This window comes from Osmerus eperlanus, chromosome 9, assembly GCF_963692335.1.
Source record: "Osmerus eperlanus chromosome 9, fOsmEpe2.1, whole genome shotgun sequence".
Taxonomy (NCBI): Eukaryota; Metazoa; Chordata; class Actinopteri; order Osmeriformes; family Osmeridae; genus Osmerus; species Osmerus eperlanus.
This window is the reverse complement of record NC_085026.1, coordinates 5086222-5105608: the sequence shown is the minus strand read 5'-3', so window position 1 is coordinate 5105608 and position 19387 is coordinate 5086222. Positions and strand designations below refer to the sequence as shown.

At 51.2% G+C, this 19387-nt stretch overlaps 1 protein-coding gene across 1 annotated transcript; it reads left to right on the top strand.

Moving 5' to 3' along the window:
* Window positions 1–7: 7 nt before the first annotated feature.
* Window positions 8–18220, top strand: znf106a (zinc finger protein 106a). The gene is made up of 22 exons (XM_062469050.1): window positions 8–74; window positions 2037–2117; window positions 2365–2426; window positions 3896–4090; window positions 5092–7221; window positions 8070–8604; window positions 8715–8784; window positions 9324–9478; window positions 9999–10059; window positions 10494–10790; window positions 12209–13055; window positions 13548–13597; window positions 15180–15328; window positions 15556–15690; window positions 15937–16053; window positions 16205–16396; window positions 16517–16579; window positions 16702–16821; window positions 17322–17393; window positions 17504–17575; window positions 17774–17920; window positions 18067–18220. Exons 2-22 carry the CDS (start codon window positions 2064–2066, stop codon window positions 18118–18120), a joined length of 5577 nt encoding a protein of 1858 aa, XP_062325034.1. The 5' UTR covers window positions 8–74; window positions 2037–2063; the 3' UTR covers window positions 18121–18220.
* Window positions 18221–19387: the final 1167 nt, after the last annotated feature.

The following is a 19387-nucleotide window of genomic DNA, read 5'->3' as shown; positions in this document are numbered from 1 at the left end:
GGAGTGGCTGAGTTACCATAGCTGTGTACGGGAAGTAGGCTACTGCTTGAAACGCTAGTTGGGATGTTATGACGGTAGATATTTTACATCAAAATATTAAGCATAACGCAATAAATTAACAATTTCAGTTTTTTTCATGTAGCGGTATATGTAGCTAGAATTGTTGATTTCCTTAGTCAGAGCCTGCTATGTGTTCGGTTAGCAGGATAACAAACTTAAAACCAGCTAGCCTATTAGTAATACTAGTCTACCTAGCTAGCTAGCCCTGGCCTATGCATTTCATGCACACGTTATTAGCCAGCTAGACTACCACCGTTAGCTAGCAAACGGACTTTGTCTCCCATGTCCTGCAAACCTGCCAACTTTGTATCTGTTGTTGTCAAATAATGCGCGTTGTATTATTTAGTTAACTGCTACCTGTGCTTTGTTAAATGGGTTTGCTTTGGCTAGCTCTATATTCCATGATTTCAGCGTAGCTACATGGTATGTTGCTAACTAGTGATAGCTAGTGCTAGTTCTCTACTACTAGCCTACTAGCCATTATGTAAACAAAGGCAGCGCGGTATCTCTACTAGCATACACTACCTGCCCATTGCAATGGAGAAAGTTATTGTTACAGTGTGTGTGCCAGTACAAGCCCTCTTGTGCATTGATATTGTATCTTGACAGTAATAAGCGCAGCTTGAGTACATGCGCAGCTAGCTAGTTTACTGTAACTTGTAAGGGTAAACACAGGCATCAGTTAAGTAGCAGTCGTCATGATTGTGTTAGTAGGCAATCATTGTTTATATATGGAACCCATCTTGTTGTTTGACGCAAAGCTCCGTTCACAAGATAGTAGGCCTTGTCATCAGGCGGTTCGGTCAACAACACGTCTAATCTCCACGGGTCTCCATGTCCGCCCTCCGTTTATTGGGTTAGACCAAGCACTTCTTCAGTAGATGGGCAAGCTGCCTGCTCTCAGCGTTTTACTGAGTGTAAAGGGATTATCCTCCTATTATAGCGTTTATAAAAGTATAACTTGACCTATGGTTGCTAGTGAGAGAGTGACTTTGTATGGTCAAATCAACACCATAATGTAGGCTACGTAGGGATGATATTACCCTGTATCTGAGGCGGGCATGCAGAGCCTGGCATTCATCACCATATAGACTGTGGTGTTTAAATAAAGTTGTGGATGTTGTTCAAGTAAAGTTGTTTCAACATAGATTTCCACTCTGTTGAAAACATGTCAGGTGGCCTTTCTGGCCAACTTGTACTTTCAACACAGTGAAGATGAAACGCAGGATTGTGAAGCCTTCAGATTGCCAGACGGTGACGGTATGCCCAGAGTGTTGGCCCGCCGTGCCCGGTGAAGGCTGAGCATGTGTGGGCCCTCCCGGGACCCTGGGCTGCTGGGTCAGCAGACTGGAGCTGGAACGTGGACCGGGCCAGGCTTGGAACTGGCATCCAGGCCTGTTCGGGGTTGGCACTGACTCGAGCCTGTTGTTGAAGAGCCAGGTGGTCTGGAGGGGAAGGGGGGGAAAGGGTAGTGAAACCCTCTGCTCTGCTCTCCTCCTGGGTAGGGAAGCAGGGTTTGCTCCAGTCCCACACACTCATAGGTGTGGCTGTAGGGACACACAGTGGGGACATGTCTCTACCAATGTCAAGGCACCATTGAAATGTCCCCATTGATAACTACCAGCAGAGCAGGGGTGGTGTTAGCCAATAGGACGAGGAAAAACCCTTGTTCCCACCAATGTTCAAACCAGTGCCCTTGCACACACAGCCTCAGATGCTAACATGATAACTGGCAGCAGACCTGCATACCTGTACAGATTTAGTGCGTTAACATAGTCAATACCACAGGCGGCCGAGGCTGAAGCTTGCTATTTATAAGCAGCGTTACTAAACCCTCCAGTGTAGCACTCTGGGTCTGTGGAACTGGACTCACTGATCATATCATGCCACTGCAGATAAAGTAGTTGTGGGTTCAAATCCCCTGCCGTATGTTGCTTTGGATAAGGGCTAAATTAAGACATTGTTTTTTTTTACAGTAATGGCCTAACACACCAACGTCCAACATGGGGAGAGAGAGGAAATGCATCCTTTGCCAAACTGTTTACAGCTCCAAACAGGTAACGTGCTTCCTGGATCCACCCTGAATTCCTGTGTTTATGATCTGCTCCTTGGGACCTTCCTATGGGGATGAGGTCCTACATTACCAGTGCTGTGTCGCTGCGTATGGAGGGGGAGGGGATTATTCTACCTGGACAGTGCTTTATAAAGGCATTTGCTGTATATGGGCAGAGAGTAGCTGGGCCAGGCTGGCACCATTGTGATTTGATTTGCTTTCTGGGTGGGGGGGGTCTCCTGTGTGGGCAGGAAATGGATGATCACATGAGGAGCATGCTGCATCATCGTGAGCTGGAGAACCTGAAAGGCCGGTGAGTTCTCTTTGTTTTCAACAAACCATCGACTTGGTGCACTGATTATTATTGCATATTCATACAAGAGAGATGAACACATTCATTTGAACGATCTTTGGTCCGAAAATGTCCTTTTAATAAGTGACTACAGCAGGCTACAGTATCATTGTGATGTTGAGTTGTCAGAACTTAACTACAGTGCGTCCAGTTCTCTTGAACTTCAGGCTATGAACACGTGCGTGCATGCGCACGTGTGACCCACTATTGCATCTCTTACAGAAGAGAGGCAGCTGTCTCGGCTGAGGGGCATAGAGAGTATATGCGTGTGTGTATATATATAGAGAGAGAGAGACACAATCTCCTTGGAACAACAGGCAGGGGTCAGCTGACGGAGGCTAGCTCGCCACTTCTGTGACCTGTAGATTAGTGAAATATGTGACCGAGTTGTGGGAGACGGAGGAGCTGACAAGGGCAGCTGAGAACTGGGCCGTCGCTTCTCCTGGCTCAGTTCACCACTGTTGTGGTGTGGGTTTGGGTAAAATTAAAAAATCTCAACTTGAGATATGAATCACTTGTTCCGATAACTAACTGTCTTATCAACTACTCAGCTTCTGGGTGTTTTCTCGTAATTTTACAGTTCATTGTGAAAATAGCGGTCAAACGTTTTGATCAGAGAATGGGTCAGTGTGTGTACTGTAACCTTTATACGCGGGCCTCTTATGAAACGAAATCACAGTTGAGAATAAGCCACAGCCTCACCAACTGACGACCTGTTGGGGCTGGGAGGACGTGGCAGGCTGCCATGACACACTTCTTCAAGTTTGAACGGCAGCCAGTAAAGTCCCTGTCTCTGGGTCACCGCGTGGCATAGTTGGGAGAGGCTGGCGTTTGGTGTATGTGCAGCTGCACAGGGCTCGGGTTACAAGGGCCTCAGGATTGGTCAATGAGGCCGCCAGCTCCACAGTTGGTGCACTGAGGAGGCTGCTGGTCAGAGGAAGGGGGCGGGGCCATTTATAGGGGGCGCTGGCCGTGCGTGGGTTCAGAGCACAGCAGACACCATCATGAGAACGTGCTAGGCTGAGGCTGCCTGAGAGCGGGCCTGTCACCCCTCCACGCGCCCCAGCGCTGTGCTCCACAGCGGGCCGAACTGGGATCAACACAGCCACACTAGCATGCTACCAGGCCTGCCTGCTGCCCCTACCCGGAACCCCCGACCCCTCAGAAACCAGCCAGATCAGGAAGACCCTTTTACTGTTTTTGAACTGAAGAAAATACTTAAGTTAGTTTACCTCCTGATCTGAGAAGAGAAATTGGGAGATTTGTTTTTTTGAAACCAAGGAGTGTTGAGTATTCTCCTCTCCCTTTGGATAGAACTAAGTACCGTGCGGTAGAGCCTTTCTTTGTTGAAGGCTTTGCATGAAACCAGACTGGACCAGAACCATGCCTGAGGGATTCATTGAGCGCCCGCTGTCCCCCTCCCTCCCCAGGGACTGCGGTCACGAGTGCCGCGCGTGCGGTGTGACGGTGCTGAGCCTGACGGACTACGCGAGCCACATCTCCAGCCCCGGACACAAGCAGCGCGCGGAGGCCCACGACCGCAGACATGTGGGGAAGGACCAGGAGGAAGAATACTTCGACCAGGAGCTGGTGAAGCTGATAGAGAGGAGGAGGGAACTGAACAGGTACAACTCTGTCATCCAGTTTTACCGCGCAAATGAATCATCTCTACTGTCATGTTGAGGCTAAAATATATAATTAGTAAAATGGTGTCAGCTTTTCTAGTGTCCCTGTAGAGACAGTAAAAATACTGTATTAATCAAGTCTAAAAATGTGTCCATTTAGCAGACACTTTTATCAAAAGTGACGTACGGGGGGGGGGGGGCATTGAACCGGGACAATACCACTAAGCCACCCTCAAATAATACAAACACTCTAGTGGTATGAGTGTTGTTGATGCTAGTGTGTTGGATGCTAGTGTGTTGGATGCTAGTGTTGTTTATGCTAGTGTTGTTTATGGTAGTGTTGTTTATGGTAGTGTTGTTTATGGTAGTGTTGGTGCTAGGCTGTCTCTATGGACCATGTATAGTCACACTCATGGTTGAACTCATTTAGCCAAACGCTGCTACTGTGTACTGGGTGCAGGTCAGACTCGGGTTTCAGGGACAGCCTAAAAAAAGAACCACTGCACTCTTTCACTCACACTCCAGCTCTGGAGCATTCCACACCATGCCACTTCTACCCCTCCCCTCAGCTTATCACCAAGCCTCTGGCTGACGTTTTGGGTTATAGAAAGTGACAGACCAACCGACTTGTTGCCGTGGGAAACCCTATAGGGGTGGAAGGCAGAGCAATCGCTATGCGTTTTGATTGTCACCAGCAGAAGTGGCTTTGCAGCTGTCAGCCAAGTCACATGCCAGGTCAAAGGTCGCTGCTCCAGATCTCAGTGCTGCCAACTGTATGAGGGATGTGCCAGGGATAGAGTGTCACACTAACTGTTGTCCCTACCCTACAGTATTAATGACCACTGCCCCTTCTAATGTCTACATACATTATCAACCTTAAAGAATGAATCCTAGGTTTTTTCAAATTAGTCTTCATTGTGTGTATGTGTTCGTGCGTGAGTACGTGTTTTTGTTATTTTAATTTATTTTGTTTTTTTAAACCTTTTTTCACCATCTTTCAGACTAGAGGAACTTGCCTCCAAACGAGCCAAAGAATTAGCTGCCTCTAAGCTGGCCATCGAAGAGGCGAAGAGGAAGAAGGAGGAAGAGGAGGAGGAGAGGAGGAGGAAGATGCAGCAGCTGCAGCAGAGGTGGGATCAAACCAAGCAGTACGTCCGTCAGAAGGGGGGCTGGAAGCAGAAGAAATGCCCAGCGACAGCCGTCCAGGCCTGGGGTGGGGCTGGCTTGGAGGGGAGCAGCACCGTGGCTGGCCGGGCATGGGCCTCCCAGGAGGACCCAAGAACCTGGCACCAGGAGAGCAGACAGGGCAAGAGTGCCACGTGGCATGCCCAAGAGCCCCCCGACTACCAGACCTGGGATGGTGGGGAGAGGAGTAGTGGAAGCTTGCACAGTCGTCCTGGCTGGAGTGGCAGTAAGAGGTTGGGTGGTGAGACTCTGTTTGGGCAGCAGTGGCACCCGTCGACCATTGAGCCTGACCACATGACGGACTTCACCAGCGACCAGCCGTCTCCATGGAACTCCTACCATAACTTTGAGGTTCCGAACCAGGTGAGGAAGGAGGATTTGGAGTGGAGTCAAGGCAGGCCTCAGAGCCGCGAGGGTCCAAGCCTGGAGCGCAAGAACTTCGGCAGCAACCCCAAACTGGACAAGAGCTGCCGCTGGAGTCCGTATCCAACTCTCAAAATCCGGGAGCCGTCGCCTCATGGGGACGCCCACCCCAGCCCCTCGGAGAAGCTCCCCAGGGGGGCCGCAGCCCCATGCGAGGACGGGGACCCAGCGCCAGATGCCCACGCCGCCTCCAGGCTGTCGCGGTGGGACCAGAGGACCAGGCAGAGGCCTGAGGGCAGCCAGAGAAGTAGCAGCAACAGCAGTGCCCAGAGAGACAGCAGCACCTCCTCCACCACCCGCTCTTCCCTCTCCTCCAGACCCAAGCCAGCCAAGCCGGGAGCTCAGCGCCCTGAGAAGAAGCAGCCCTCAGCATCCAGTTCCAACTCCTCCAGCAGGAGCTCCAGCCAGAACCCTACTCACCACCAGCCCTCGGCCCCCAGTGGCCCCCAGCCCTCGGCCCCCAGTGGCCCCCAGCCTTCAGCCCTGGGTGAGAAGGAGGAGCAGGAGCTGGCGGAGATGCTGAGGAGGGCCAAGGAGACGCTGCTGGACCGGCCCTCTGGCCGAGGGACATGGACCAAGCGTCACAACGAGGAGAAACGGGAGGAGACACAAGCGGGGGGGGGCGGAGCACGGAAGAAAGGCACCGCCCATCGCCAGGATGGAGCCAACCCACCAGCGAGGCTTTCCCCGGTCACACCTGCCCCAGTCTTACCTGCCCCAGTCTTACCTGCCCCAGTCTTACCTGCCCCAGTTTTACCTGCCCCAGTCTTACCTGCCCCAGTCTTACCTGCCCCAGTCTTACCTGCCCCAGTCTTACCTGCCCCGGTCACACCTGCCCAGGTCTCACCTGCCCCGGTCACACCTGCCCCGGTCTCACCTGCCCCGGTCACACCTGCCCCGGTCACACCTGCCCCGGTCACACCTGCCCCGGTCACACCTGTCCCCGTCACACCTGCCCCCGTCACACCTGCCCCTGTCTCACCTGCCACGGTCAGACGTTCCCTCAGAGGAGGAGATAAGAAGCATCCAAAGTTTTGGAGGCCTGTGGTCAACAGCCAGTCAGTCCAGTCAGTTCAGGTCAGCACCTCCAGCATGGAGGCCCCAGGCAGGGAGGAGGAGGAGTACAGGGAGCGAGGGGAGGAGGAAGGAGGCCTGGCTGCTGTGAGGGAGGCTGTAGACACAGGGCCGGGCTCAGACAGCGACGTCTGTAAGAGCAGGGAAGCCCAGACCACCTCCTCCGCTCCCAGCCTCAAAGCGGGCATTCCCCCGAGTCTGAAGAGAGACCTGACCAAGCACATCAGCACCAAGCCCAAGGGCGGGGCGTGCGAGCCCAACCTGAACATCGCCCGCCGGATCCGCAGCGTGAGCGGCGCCCGGAGAGCGGAGGCGGAGAAGGACTCGGGCCTGAAGCCCACAGTCAGGCAGCTCATCAGCTCCTCCGGCTCCCGCAGGAACGTCAACTGGGAGCAGGTCTACCTGGAGGTCTGCAGGAAGAAGCAGCAGCAGGGCAAAGGCCAGCCCAGGTGAGACTCAGTTAGTGGAGCAGTGAACCTGACAGGGTTACCCCATAGAGCTAACCCTAACCCACTGAGATTACCTCATAGAGCTAACCCTAACCCACTGGGATTACCCCATAGAGCTAACCCTAACCCACTGAGATTACCTCATAGAGCTAACCCTAACCCACTGGGATTACCCCATAGAGCTAACCCTAACTCACTGGGATTAGCCCATAGAGCTAACCCTAACCCACTGGGATTACCCCATAGAACTAACCCTAACCCACTGGGATTACCCCATAGAGCTAACCCTAACCCACTGGGATTACCCCATATATTTGACCCTAATCCTGATGTGATTACCCTATATACCCTAACCCTGATATCATTATCCAATATACCCTAACCGTGATATCATTACCCGATATAGCTAGCCTTAATCCTGACCCTAACCCAGGTTCTCAGTGAAGTGGAATTATTGCTTTCCATAGCAGCATACCTGTGGAAATTATATGAATATATTATAATAATCCATATAGCTCAGTTGTCATAGTAATAGTTTAAATTACATTTGAGGTTTTATTGATTCAGCGGACACGTTTATCCAAAGTGACGTATACATATTGCTTATTGAAAGTACAGCAGAAGATCACGGATCTGAAGGGCGTAGTTTAACAGGATTTCAGTGGATAGAACCAATAAACCCGACACAGTGCAACAGTAACATCAATGTCACCTACAACAGTAACATCAATCTCACCTACAACAGTAGATAAATCTGATGATAGGACAGTGTGGCAAATAAAGCAACAACATCATCACAGTTAACTTCTGTACTAACGTCTGTACTACCTCTTCCTGTGTTCTGACAGGTTCGGGATTGAGATGGTGTCATGTGACCAGGAGGGTATGAGCCAGGAGGAGGAGGACATTCCTCTGGCGGAGGGTTTCCAATGGGAGTCTCTGCTAATAGGCCATGCCAACATGGCGCCCGCCCGCCAACGCAGCCTATCAGAGAGCAGCGTGGCCCCGGAGAGCTCCCTCTTCCCCGGTCTGGAGGAGAGGGCAGCCAGGAAGATCCAGCTCCGGCCTGGCCGACGCAGCTCCCCCACCACCATCTCCACCCTGACCCCACACCTGACCCCCACCACCATCTCCACCCTGACCCCACACCTGACCCCCACCCCCTTCACAACCCTGGCTCCCACCCTGACCTTCACACCTGCAGATTGGGAAGTAAAAGTCGAGCAGCAGACGGAGGAGGAGACAGACTTGCAGAATGAGGCCAGACCACAGACAGACCTCCAGGAGCCAGTAGGGGCCCCTCAGGCCCCCGACTCCATGTTGGGGTACACCAGCTTGGGTACGGAGGCCCCCGGCTCCGGGAAGAAACGCAGGGCCGCCGGGGTGCGTTACGGAAGGGCATCACCTTGCCTGATCCACATGGGAGCCAAAGATCATGTTATAAATATGCGGGTTATTCCTCAAACCTCTGTCTTTTTCACTTTCTTTTTTAGGACATGCCCTCCCCTGAGATTCCAAGCCTGGAACGAAAGAACAAGAGGAGGAAAACAAAGTCGAAGAAAGGTGAGTTCCCTTCCCTCCATCTCCTTCCCCTGACCCTTCAGGATAAATGTAGTCTCTCATAAAAAAAATACTAGTGCAGTGCCCATTTGGGTGACCCATCGCTCAGCCAATCATCAGCGAGCTTCATGTATAATGGTACATATTCCAGACTGTGAGTGGTTGCTAGTTCTTCCAGTTAAACAGACAGATTGCGCTTTCTCTTGTTAAATACAAACGTAATAAAATACATGCATTAAATGTTCCTTTATTCTCCAAGTCTAACTTTGTTTGCACTGTTGAGGAAGTATGAAAATCAAGAATTTCATTGCTCATAACTGTTATGTACATATGACAATTATCTTGAACCTGGACTTGGAAAATATGCATTAAAGTTATAAATCACGTTAAAAAAAAACTACAAAATCATGTGTATTCATTATGCTTTTATCTCCCACCCCCTTTCATCCCTATCCCTAACGTATAATATATACATAGACTGGGATGGTTATATAACCTTGAACGCAGCCGTTGGATGAGTGTCTGGATGTGGTGTGTTGCAGAGCGCCTGCAGGTGGACCAGCTACTGGTCGTGTCTCTGCGTGAGGAGCAGCTCAGCCGGGACCTCCAGGCCGTGGACGACAGCCTGCTGCAGGCCCGCGCTGCCCTGCAGCAGGCCTACCTGGAGGTCCAGAGCCTCATGGTGCTCAAACAGAAGGTAGGCAGCTTCCTACACACAGAGAGGGCTCACCCCAGTAGACAGACAGGTCTCACCCCTGTAGACAGACAGACAGGTCTCACCCCAGTAGACAGACAGACAGGGCTCACCCCAGTAGACAGACAGACAGACAGGGCTCACCCCAGTAGACAGACAGACAGACAGACAGGTCTCACCCCAGTAGACAGACAGGTCTCACCCCAGTAGACAGACAGACAGACAGGGCTCACCCCAGTAGACAGACAGACAGGGCTCACCCCAGTAGACAGACAGACAGGGCTCACCCCAGTAGACAGACAGACAGGTCTCACCCCAGTAGACAGACAGGCAGGTCTCACCCCAGTAGACAGACAGACAGGGCTCACCCCAGTACACAGACAGACAGACAGACAGACAGACAGGTCTCACCCCAGTAAACAGACAGGCAGGTCTATTCCCGGCAGACAGGGGCCCGGCTACAGAATTGTCCAACCCCCTCTGTTCTGTCTCGTGATTCAAGTGTTTTTTGGTGCTTCCGCAGGTAACCATGGAGATGAGTACCCTGAGAAGCAAGCGTATTGAGCTGCTCCAGGGGATGCAAGGTGAGGACCACACCTCTGTGATTGGGCATTACCACTACCCATCACCTCTAACCCATCACCTCTAACCCATCACCTCTAACCCATCACCTCTAACCCATCACCTCTAACCATCACCTCTAACCATCACCTCTAACCATCACCTAATCTCTAACCCATCACCTCTAACCTCACCCCTCTCCTTACCTCTCACCATACCTCAATTTACCTTACCTCTTAACTCATCCCTCCCCTCTCCTGTCACCACCGAGGGGATGAGCTCATTTTGAGCACTCAGAGAACTTCATCCCTTAACATCCTTCAGATACTGTTCGAACTATCTGATAATTAATTATTTGCTGTATTTTCTTCATGCACTTTTTGTGTGTCCTCTTAGATAAAAATGTCTTCTAAATGGCTAGAATGTCTGTAAAACTTAAAAAAACCTCGTTTCCCAGGCGGGTTTGACAGCTCGTCGCCTGAGCTACTGGAGAAGGCCCTGGATGAGGAGATGGCCTTAGCTCCAGCAGATCCACAGACTCCTGCACTGCTCTCCCCCCTGACCAACGCTGCTGTCCCCCTTCCCAGCCCTCAGCCTACACAGGCCCGCCCCTCCTCCGCCCCCAACCTGCCCGTGGTGGTGAAACAGGAGTCCCCCTCCCCTCACAAGGGGGCCACACAGCTGGACCCTGAGGAGAGCACAGTCCCACATGGGGCCCACAGTACTACCCCAGAACCCACTACCTCTCCCCCAGGTAAACACACACACACACACATGCCACAACCCACCCTCACCACCTCTCCCTCAGATACACACATGCCACAACCCACCCTCACCACCTCTCCCCCAGGTACACACACACACATGCCACAACCCCACCCTCACTACCCCTCCCCCAGGTACACACAGACACACACACACACACACACCAGAAATCACCCTAATTTCCTCTCCCATAAGTAAACACACACACACACATTTACTCACACTTCATATTTGTTTGGTGTGGACTGTTCAGATAGTATAGAAATATGTTAAAGATCCTGTAAAGCAAATTCCATGATTTGCTTCTCAGTACATTATATACGTGTGAAATGAGTTCCTGAAAGCATGTGCAAAGCGCGAAAACTTTGTTGCACTGAAATGTGGAGTTAGACCGTAGAACAGTTTCTCTTCCGTTTTCAGATCAGGTTTTAATGGGCGGGGCCCAAAAATTACCTATCTACGTCATTTTGACCCATCTACGTCAGATAACTGTATGGTTCCTCCTGATGTATCAGCTAGCTAGCTAGCTTCAGGATGTCTCCCTCCACCCGCAACTGCATCTTCCCTGGATGCAAGAACTTTAGTTGCGCTGCAAAGCTATTTAATTTCCCTATTGATTAGGAAAGGAAAAATAGGTGGATTGATTTTGTGAAGAGCCACGCTGATGGAGAGCTTCGGATAAACTCCAACAGCCACCTCTACAGTGACCATTTCACGGTGGATAGTTTTAACATGGACTAGAGACAGACGGGGTTCAGGGACACACAGCTTCTCTTGCAGCGCGGCGCCGTACCGAGCATCGCCCTACCGGCCGTTCCTCCTCCTGTCGCACCTGGACCATCCACCACCGCCAGCAGTTCATCACTCAGTTCTGTGTGCTTGTTATAATTATACTAGATAACTTTTCCAGAGGTATCTCTGCTATGAGTTAGTGCAAACCGCTAACTTGATATTAGGCTACTCGGTGTAGAATGATGGTATTTTGGTGAAATGGTAGCTAATGTGCTAGAAGTAGTTGGAGAGCTCACTGTCTGCTGTCTCTGGTGTCCATTTTTACTCCTGTGTTACAGCTCAGGGGAACATTTCATTTATATGTATCTGTATGTTTCACTCATTGAACAAATAAATTCTAATTATATACTGTTTTGTTCGGCTTGATGTAGCGTCCATTATCTGGGTCGTAGGTAGGCAGCGAGGGGCGGAGCTTCAGGCGACACGTCCCCCCAGTCTCAAGCAGAGAAGAGTGCTGATTTTCTCAAGCCTAATTTAACATACTAATATGTTTTTTTTTCATTCGAATTTGGATGGGTAGTTAATAACACATTATTCTGTGGCGTGGTGAACTTAAAACTCGTTTTCAAATCCACTTTACAGGATTTTTAAAGCTGTCTGGACCTGCTTCTCTAGGTCCTGGTCTCTCCTCCCAGTCTTCTGTCAGGAGACTCAGTGGGGGGTCGTGGGATGGCAGAGCGAGCCTGCAGGGTATGAAGGTCCAGTCAGTAGAGAGGGCCGTGCAGACCTCCAGGCCCCTCCCCTCCCCAGAGACCAAGCCCTTCTCCGGCCCCCCCCTGCCCTGCCGGAGGGGCTCCCAGCCCGGGGCCCCGGAGCCCGCTGCCCCTCCCCCTCCAGAGCCGAGGACGGGGAAGCGTGTGAGGAAGCTGAAGAAGAAGAGGGTTCTGAGGCAGGCGCAGGGGCCAGAGCAGGGCCAGAACAGCGACACAGAGCTGGAGGGGGAGTCATCCTCCCGGCCCCACAGGAGACTCCGCCTACGCAGGAGGCCTGGTGGCGCCCAGGTCAGCACTTCCACGTCCACCACCATGGAGGGGACAGAGGACGCCTCCGGGCCCCAGTCACCAGCCACCAAACTTGGGAAGGGGGACTCCGACTCCTCCCTGGAGATGGTGGAAATCCCCCAAGCTCCCCTGGAGGTGGTGACCCTCGACACGTCTGACCCAGAGGACAGCGGCATGGACGTCACCCCGGCCTCTCCCCAGCCTCAAAACCCAGCCTCTCCCCAGCCTCAAAACCCAGCCTCTCCCCAGCCTCAAAACCCAGCCTCTCCCCAGCCTCAAAACCCAGCCTCTCCCCAGCCTCAAAACCCAGCCTCTCCCCAGCCTCAAACACCGGCCTCTCCCCAGCCTCTAGCCCCAGCCTTGGCCCCAGCCCCGGCCCCCAGCATGCTGAAGTCGGAGCCCGAGAAACTGGCCTGCAATGAGGTGTCGTCCACCAGTGAGATGGAGGTGTCATCTATCAGGTGAGAAGGATGAAGGCGTGTTGGTGACCTGTGACCTCTGTGCCCAGTAGCAGACAGAGGGCTGCAGGAGGGTGTGTTTGGCTACAGGAGAGTGTGTTTGGCTATAGGAGGTTGTGTTTGCCTATGGAGAGTGTGTTTTGCTATAGGAGAGTGTGTTTGCCTATAGGATGGTGTGTTTGGCCATAGGAGGGTGTGTTTGGATATAGGAGGGTGTGTTTGGATATAGGAGGGGGTGTTTGCCTATAGGAGGGGGTGTTTGGCTATAGGAAGGTGTTGCAGATTAGATGGCAGGAAAAGGAAGAGAGAGTCTATTAGAGACTTTGACAGCTGGCGTTCTGACAAACACATCTTCCTGTCGGGGAGAAGAGAGACTGGGGAGGCCCTTTCATGTGGGCTCCAGTTACATCCTGTCATACATCACCCAGCCCCTGACCCTCGCAGGAGCAAGGAAGGCTGACGTTCCTGACACGTGTCTCCTCTTCTCTTCCTCAGTGAACTCAAGGTGCTCCTCCCCTTCCTGAAGATGCCCAAGACGTCCTCGGGTAGGTCACATGGTCGCCAGCGCGCACTGCTCTCTTTTCAGGAAAACACTTGGAATTTAACATGGCTCTTAATATTTTATAATGCTCAGGTTTTAGAACGTACATGGATATATATAGTATATGTATAGTAGTGCTGTCAGTTTAACGCGTTATTAACGGCGTTAACGCAAACCGAAATTAACGGGGTAATTTTTTTTATCGCGCGATTAACGTTCTTTTTGGCCTAGCAAACTTTGTTGTTTTTTTCACATGCTGTTGCAACAACTACTGACGTTAAAAAACTACAACACCACGCCGGATCTAGCTAGACCGGAAACAAAACAACAGGCACGCCAAACACACTTGTTTGGGCTTGCGAGCCGGCTAAAGAGTAGTCGGCTAACTTTACGTTTTGATTGGATGGCGAGCGCGAGACGCCGAAATGGATGCCAATAAGATTCTGAATGGAAAGTTTACTTTTAAAAAGTTGCCAAATGGTTCCATTGACAAGACCAAAGTGATCTGTGTGTTTTGTCGTTGTGAACTGAGCTATCATCACAGCACGTCCAGTCTGAAATACCACTTGATGGCCAAGCACACAGCTGATGCAAATTCTCCGCCCCCTCTTCAAAGCCAGGCGATTGCAATGTTGTTTTCAATAAAAAAAAACATTTGCACTAAGCAATCCGATCCACTTTTCCATGTTTTGATAAGAGCATTAAAATTAGAAAAAATAACGGGCCAAAAAGAAATCAAGGGACATTTAGAATAGATAAAAATGTGCGATTAATTGCGATTAATCGCGAGTTAACTATGACATTAATGCGATTAATCGCGATTAAATATTTTAAACGCTTGACAGCACTAATGTATAGTATAGAATATTGTATGGAAAGTGTGTTTCAAGTCATGGAGATCTTTAGGTCTAAAAGACCCTATCTAGGTCTACTGCATGTCTGTGAGATATAGGGGGATGGTCAGTAATCAATCAATCAGGTTCATTTATAAAGCACAAAGTTAATCAATAAATAGCCCCGCCCTCCAAAATGCCATAACACTGGTAATAAAGTAATGGCACACTTTAAAACAGGAAGCACTGTAAACAGGAAGTACTGTCAACAGGAAGTACTGTACACCTGACACGACTGTTGTAATGCAGCTGTATTGACATGCTGAAGAGAGGAGCTGGCCAGCCTCAGTCATGTGGGTCTATCCATCTCTTCAGACTGTGTTTGGGTCATACACACACACACCAAATTAGACCTCCGACACGATCTCCAGCCCAGAATAGTCCACAGGAGCCCCAAATTACTTTTTAAGGGCAAGGTATTCCTAGCTGTGATAGTGACCGGGCTGGTGTGTGGACTTCTGGTTAACCCTGGGATGGAAGTTTGGAGTGTATATTTAGAGGCAGCCTGTGGATCTCTGACGAGACAGAAGCGAGATGTTTACCTCAGGACCACACAGGAGTTCCCTCCAGGAACACCATCCTAGTCAACCAAGCTGCTGAGTTCAACCAAGCTGCTGCATCGTGGGCATTCGCTTATCCTTTCTTTTCTTTTTTATTTCCCCCTCCTCTCCTCCCCTCCCCCTGTGTGTGTAGCGGAGGTGTCGTCAGACGCGGGCGAGGAGGAGGTACCCTCTGAGGGGGTGTTTGAGGGTCACCATGAGGCTGTGAATGCCCTCCAGATCCACGACGGGCTGCTGTACACCTGCTCTGGAGACCGCACTGTCCGTGCCTTCAACCTGGTGGTGAGCCTCCATACACACACACACAGACACACACACGTGGCTACACACATACACTCACCCCTGTACACAATCGAGCACCCCCCTGTACACCCAGTCAAACACACCCCAATATACACATACACTCTCCTGTGTGCAAGCAAAGTGGACAGATACACACGTATACCTGAAACCTATGACCTGAAAATTGTCTACGAATATTGAATAAGCTGCCTGCTCGCTGTGCTCAGAGCCGTAAGTGCGTGGCTGTGCTGGAGGGCCACAGCTCCAAGGTGAACTGTCTGCTGGTGTCGTCTGGACCGGGCCTGCCTCACCGCCTCTACTCTGGCTCCAGCGACCAGACCATCCGCTGCTACAGCCTCAAGGTAACCTCTCTCTCTCTCTCTCTCTCTCTCTCTCTCTCTCTCTCTCTCTCTCTCTCTCTCTCTCTCTCTCTCTCTCTCTCTCTCTCTCTCTCTCTCTCTCTCTCTCTCTCTCTCTCTCTCTCTCTCTCTCTCTCTCTCTCTCATATCCTCCTCTCTCTCTCTCTCTCTCTCATATCCTCCTCTCTCTCCTATCTTCCACCCACTCACTGACTCCTGTTCATGACCTCTGCCCTCTGTGTTCCCCAGACGAGGGAGTGCGTGGAGCAGTTCTCTCTGCCAGACCGGGTTCTGTGTCTGATCAGCAAGTGGAAGATTCTGTATGCCGGCCTGGCCAACGGCTGTGTGGTCTCCTTCAGCCTAAAGGTGAGGACCTCTCTGGCCTCTGGGCCTATTTAGTTTCCTTCTATTTATAAATGTACATAATATGTAAATAATGCTCTAAAAATAGGATTTTATAGTTGTTACTATTTAAATGTTATGACACTATCAATAAGCGTGCTCCTGCGGCCTGCAGACCAACAGGCAGCTGGACGTGTTTGAGTGCCACGGGCCGCGGGCCGTGAGTTGCCTAGCGACCGCCCAGGAGGGTGCGCGGCGCATCCTATTGGTGGGCTCGTACGACAGCACCATCAGCGTGAGAGACGCCAAGAGCGGACTGATGCTGCGCAGCCTGGAGGGACACTCCAAGACCGTGCTCTGCATGAAGGTAGGGTGTGTGTGTGTGTGTGGGGGGGGGGACCAAGACCTTGCTCTGAATGAACGTGTGTGTGTGGATGACAAAAACTGAGGTCACCTGACATTCATGTGACCCCCCCCCCCCAACCAGGTGGCGAATGACCTGGTCTTTAGCGGCTCCAGTGACCAGACCGTCCATGCCCACAACATCCATGTAAGTCTATCAAATCTATATCTCTCTGTATCGGTCCTGTCTCAGTGCTATATAGTCCTGTATCAGTGCTATATAGTCCTGTATCAGTCCTGTATCAGTGCTAACTGTGTTTGGTGCTGCAGACCGGTCAGCTGGTGAGGATCTACAAGGGTCACAGCCATGCGGTCACCGTGGTGACGGTTCTGGGGAAGGTGATGGTCACCGCCTGCCTGGACAAGCTGGTCCACGTCTACGAGCTGCAGGTCTATCTACAGCGTCATCACGTTACTAGTTACTGTACTGTGCTGCTCCCCTCTGGTCTGGTCCAAGGACCAGTAGACTATGAGACACATGGACTCATTACCCAGAAGCATTTGAGTACTTTGTAGAAGTGAAATACTCCGACATGGGGCGAGCTTTGGCTAACTGAATGCATTATGGTGGATGGAAGATGAGTTCAATCTGGCCTTAAAGTGGATTTATGTCTACATCGTTGATAGTTATCACGTATAATTTCACTAGATAAAAGACAGTTTTGGTACAAATTGTTTGATAGTTTTCAATTGTTTGCCTGCTCATTAGTTACTGTTCGTTTTTAGTTAATTTAGGGTTCTGTTGCTAAAGGTGACTAGTTAGCACCCATGAAATCCAAATTTCCTTATTGTCAATGTGGTTGTGGTCAGGTGTGGTAGTGGTCAATGTGGTAGTGGTCAATGTGGTTGTGGTCAGGTGTGGTGTTGACCCTGTCCTGTCTCCCCCACAGTCCCATGAGCGCCTGCAGGTGTACGGAGGCCACAGTGACATGGTCATGTGTATGTCCATCCACAAGAGCATGGTGAGTCCAGAACACCTCGGATACCACACAGTGGTGCCTGTCTGCAGCGCTCACCGTGGAACTCCCCCCTGGTGATGGTCTGCTAAACCCTGCTGTCTGTTCTGTTGCAGATCTACACAGGCTGTTACGACGGCAGCGTTCAAGCCACCAGACTGAACCTGATGCAGAACCATCGCTGCCTGGTGAGACCTCGGCTTGGGGGTGTGTGTGTGTGTGTGTGTGTGTGTGTGTGTGTGTGTGTGTGTGTGGCCAGATAAACCAGTGGGAAAGGGTTAGATGTGACCAGATGCGTCCAGTTACATAGGTATCTCATGTAGCCTATAGAGACCAGGGGGATGTTGTGTAGGCAGATGACCCCTGACCCCGTGTGTCCTCCCCAGTGGCATGGCTGCTCCCTGGTATTCGGGGTGAAGCAGCATCTCCAGCAGCACCTCCTCAGCGACCACGCCCACCCCTCCCTGCCCATGCTCAAGTGTCACTGGAGGAACTGTGACGAGTTCTTCTCCACACGCAACGCCTCCAAGCAGGTAGGAGCCTCCCCTCTCTCCATCCTCCTCCCTCCCTCCCTCTTTCCTTCTTCCCTCCCCCCGTCCTCCTGAGGGCGCCTGGTGCTGGTGTCTGTGTGTTCAGGTGTGGACCTCCAGACGGGTGACGTGTATTTCTGCCTCCACAGAGCGTTCCCAAGCACATGCAGCACCACGTGGACGAGGCGCAGCTGGAGTCCTGAGGGCCTCCCCTCCCCCATCTCCTGTCCTCCCCTCTCTCCATCTCCTCTACTCCCCTCCCCCATCTCCTGTCCTCCCCTCTCTCCATCTCCTCTACTCCCCTCCCCCATCTCCTGTCCTCCCCTCTCTCCATCTCCTCTACTCCCCTCCCCCATCTCCTGTCCTCCCCTCTCTCCATCTCCTCTACTCCCCTCCCCCATCTCCTGTCCTCCCCTCTCTCCATCTCCTCTACTCCCCTCCCCCATCTCCTGTCCTCCCCTCTCTCCATCTCCTCTACTCCCCTCCCCCATCTCCTGTCCTCCCCTCTCTCCATCTCCTCTACTCCCCGCCTTCCCCATCTCTCCTTCCCTCTCTCCCCTCCCTCATCTCTCCTTCCCTTCCTCCATCTCTTCCACTCCTCCCCTTCTCCTCCCATATTGGGAGGACCCCCCCCCCCCCTCCAGGACTCACTCTCTTCTCCCTGAGGATCAGTGGAGTCCTGCTCTAATCACCAGTCCAACTGCACCATGTGTTGCCAGTCCAGTGAGGGATGCTGTTTGTTTGTTTGTTTTCTACCTTTCACAAACACTTCTGTCTCTTTTGTATCCTGTGTCTCTGAACATGCACAGTACTGTCCTCTCTGCCGCGCTCTGACCAAACACCAGGCAGAAACTATCAAAGAGAAACTTGGGTACAGGTATTAAGAGTGATTGTCATGTTTTCCTTTCAAACGGCCCAAAACGTACCAAATCCCGTTTTACAACCCGGTTGTGTCCTGTATGGCATGGGTTTAGAGAATCGTTTGTGTTTTGAGTACAACCGGGACGTGTTGTTTTGAGCTATACACTTTTAGCAAAAAAAAAATTTGTTTTCGTTTTTCTTGATCGTCATGTAGTCAGTCAGTGTGGTAAAATAAATGCATGAAACTTCTTGTAAGATTTCATTGCAGAATTTCAAGGCCATAATAAGTGCAATGGTGTGCTTTTTGTGTGAGTTTAGAAGAGTTTAATTGAAGTTGAAGAAAGTTTACCCATTTCATTTATTTTTTTCCACGAAAACCCTTGACCAACTTCTGTTGGTAATTTTTTGATGGGTTTTAATATTTTGTTTTGGATGTTGCTCACCGATTATTAGGATTGTGACGAAAGAATTTGGTGCAACATGGTAACTTGGTCTGTAAAGATTTGGGTTTGCCGTGAAAGTTAAGCGGAGGTTTAGAGGCGGTTTAGAGGAGTAGTGGCGTGTGTTTCCATGTGTGAACACGTGTGTGTGTGTGTGTGAGATTTAGTC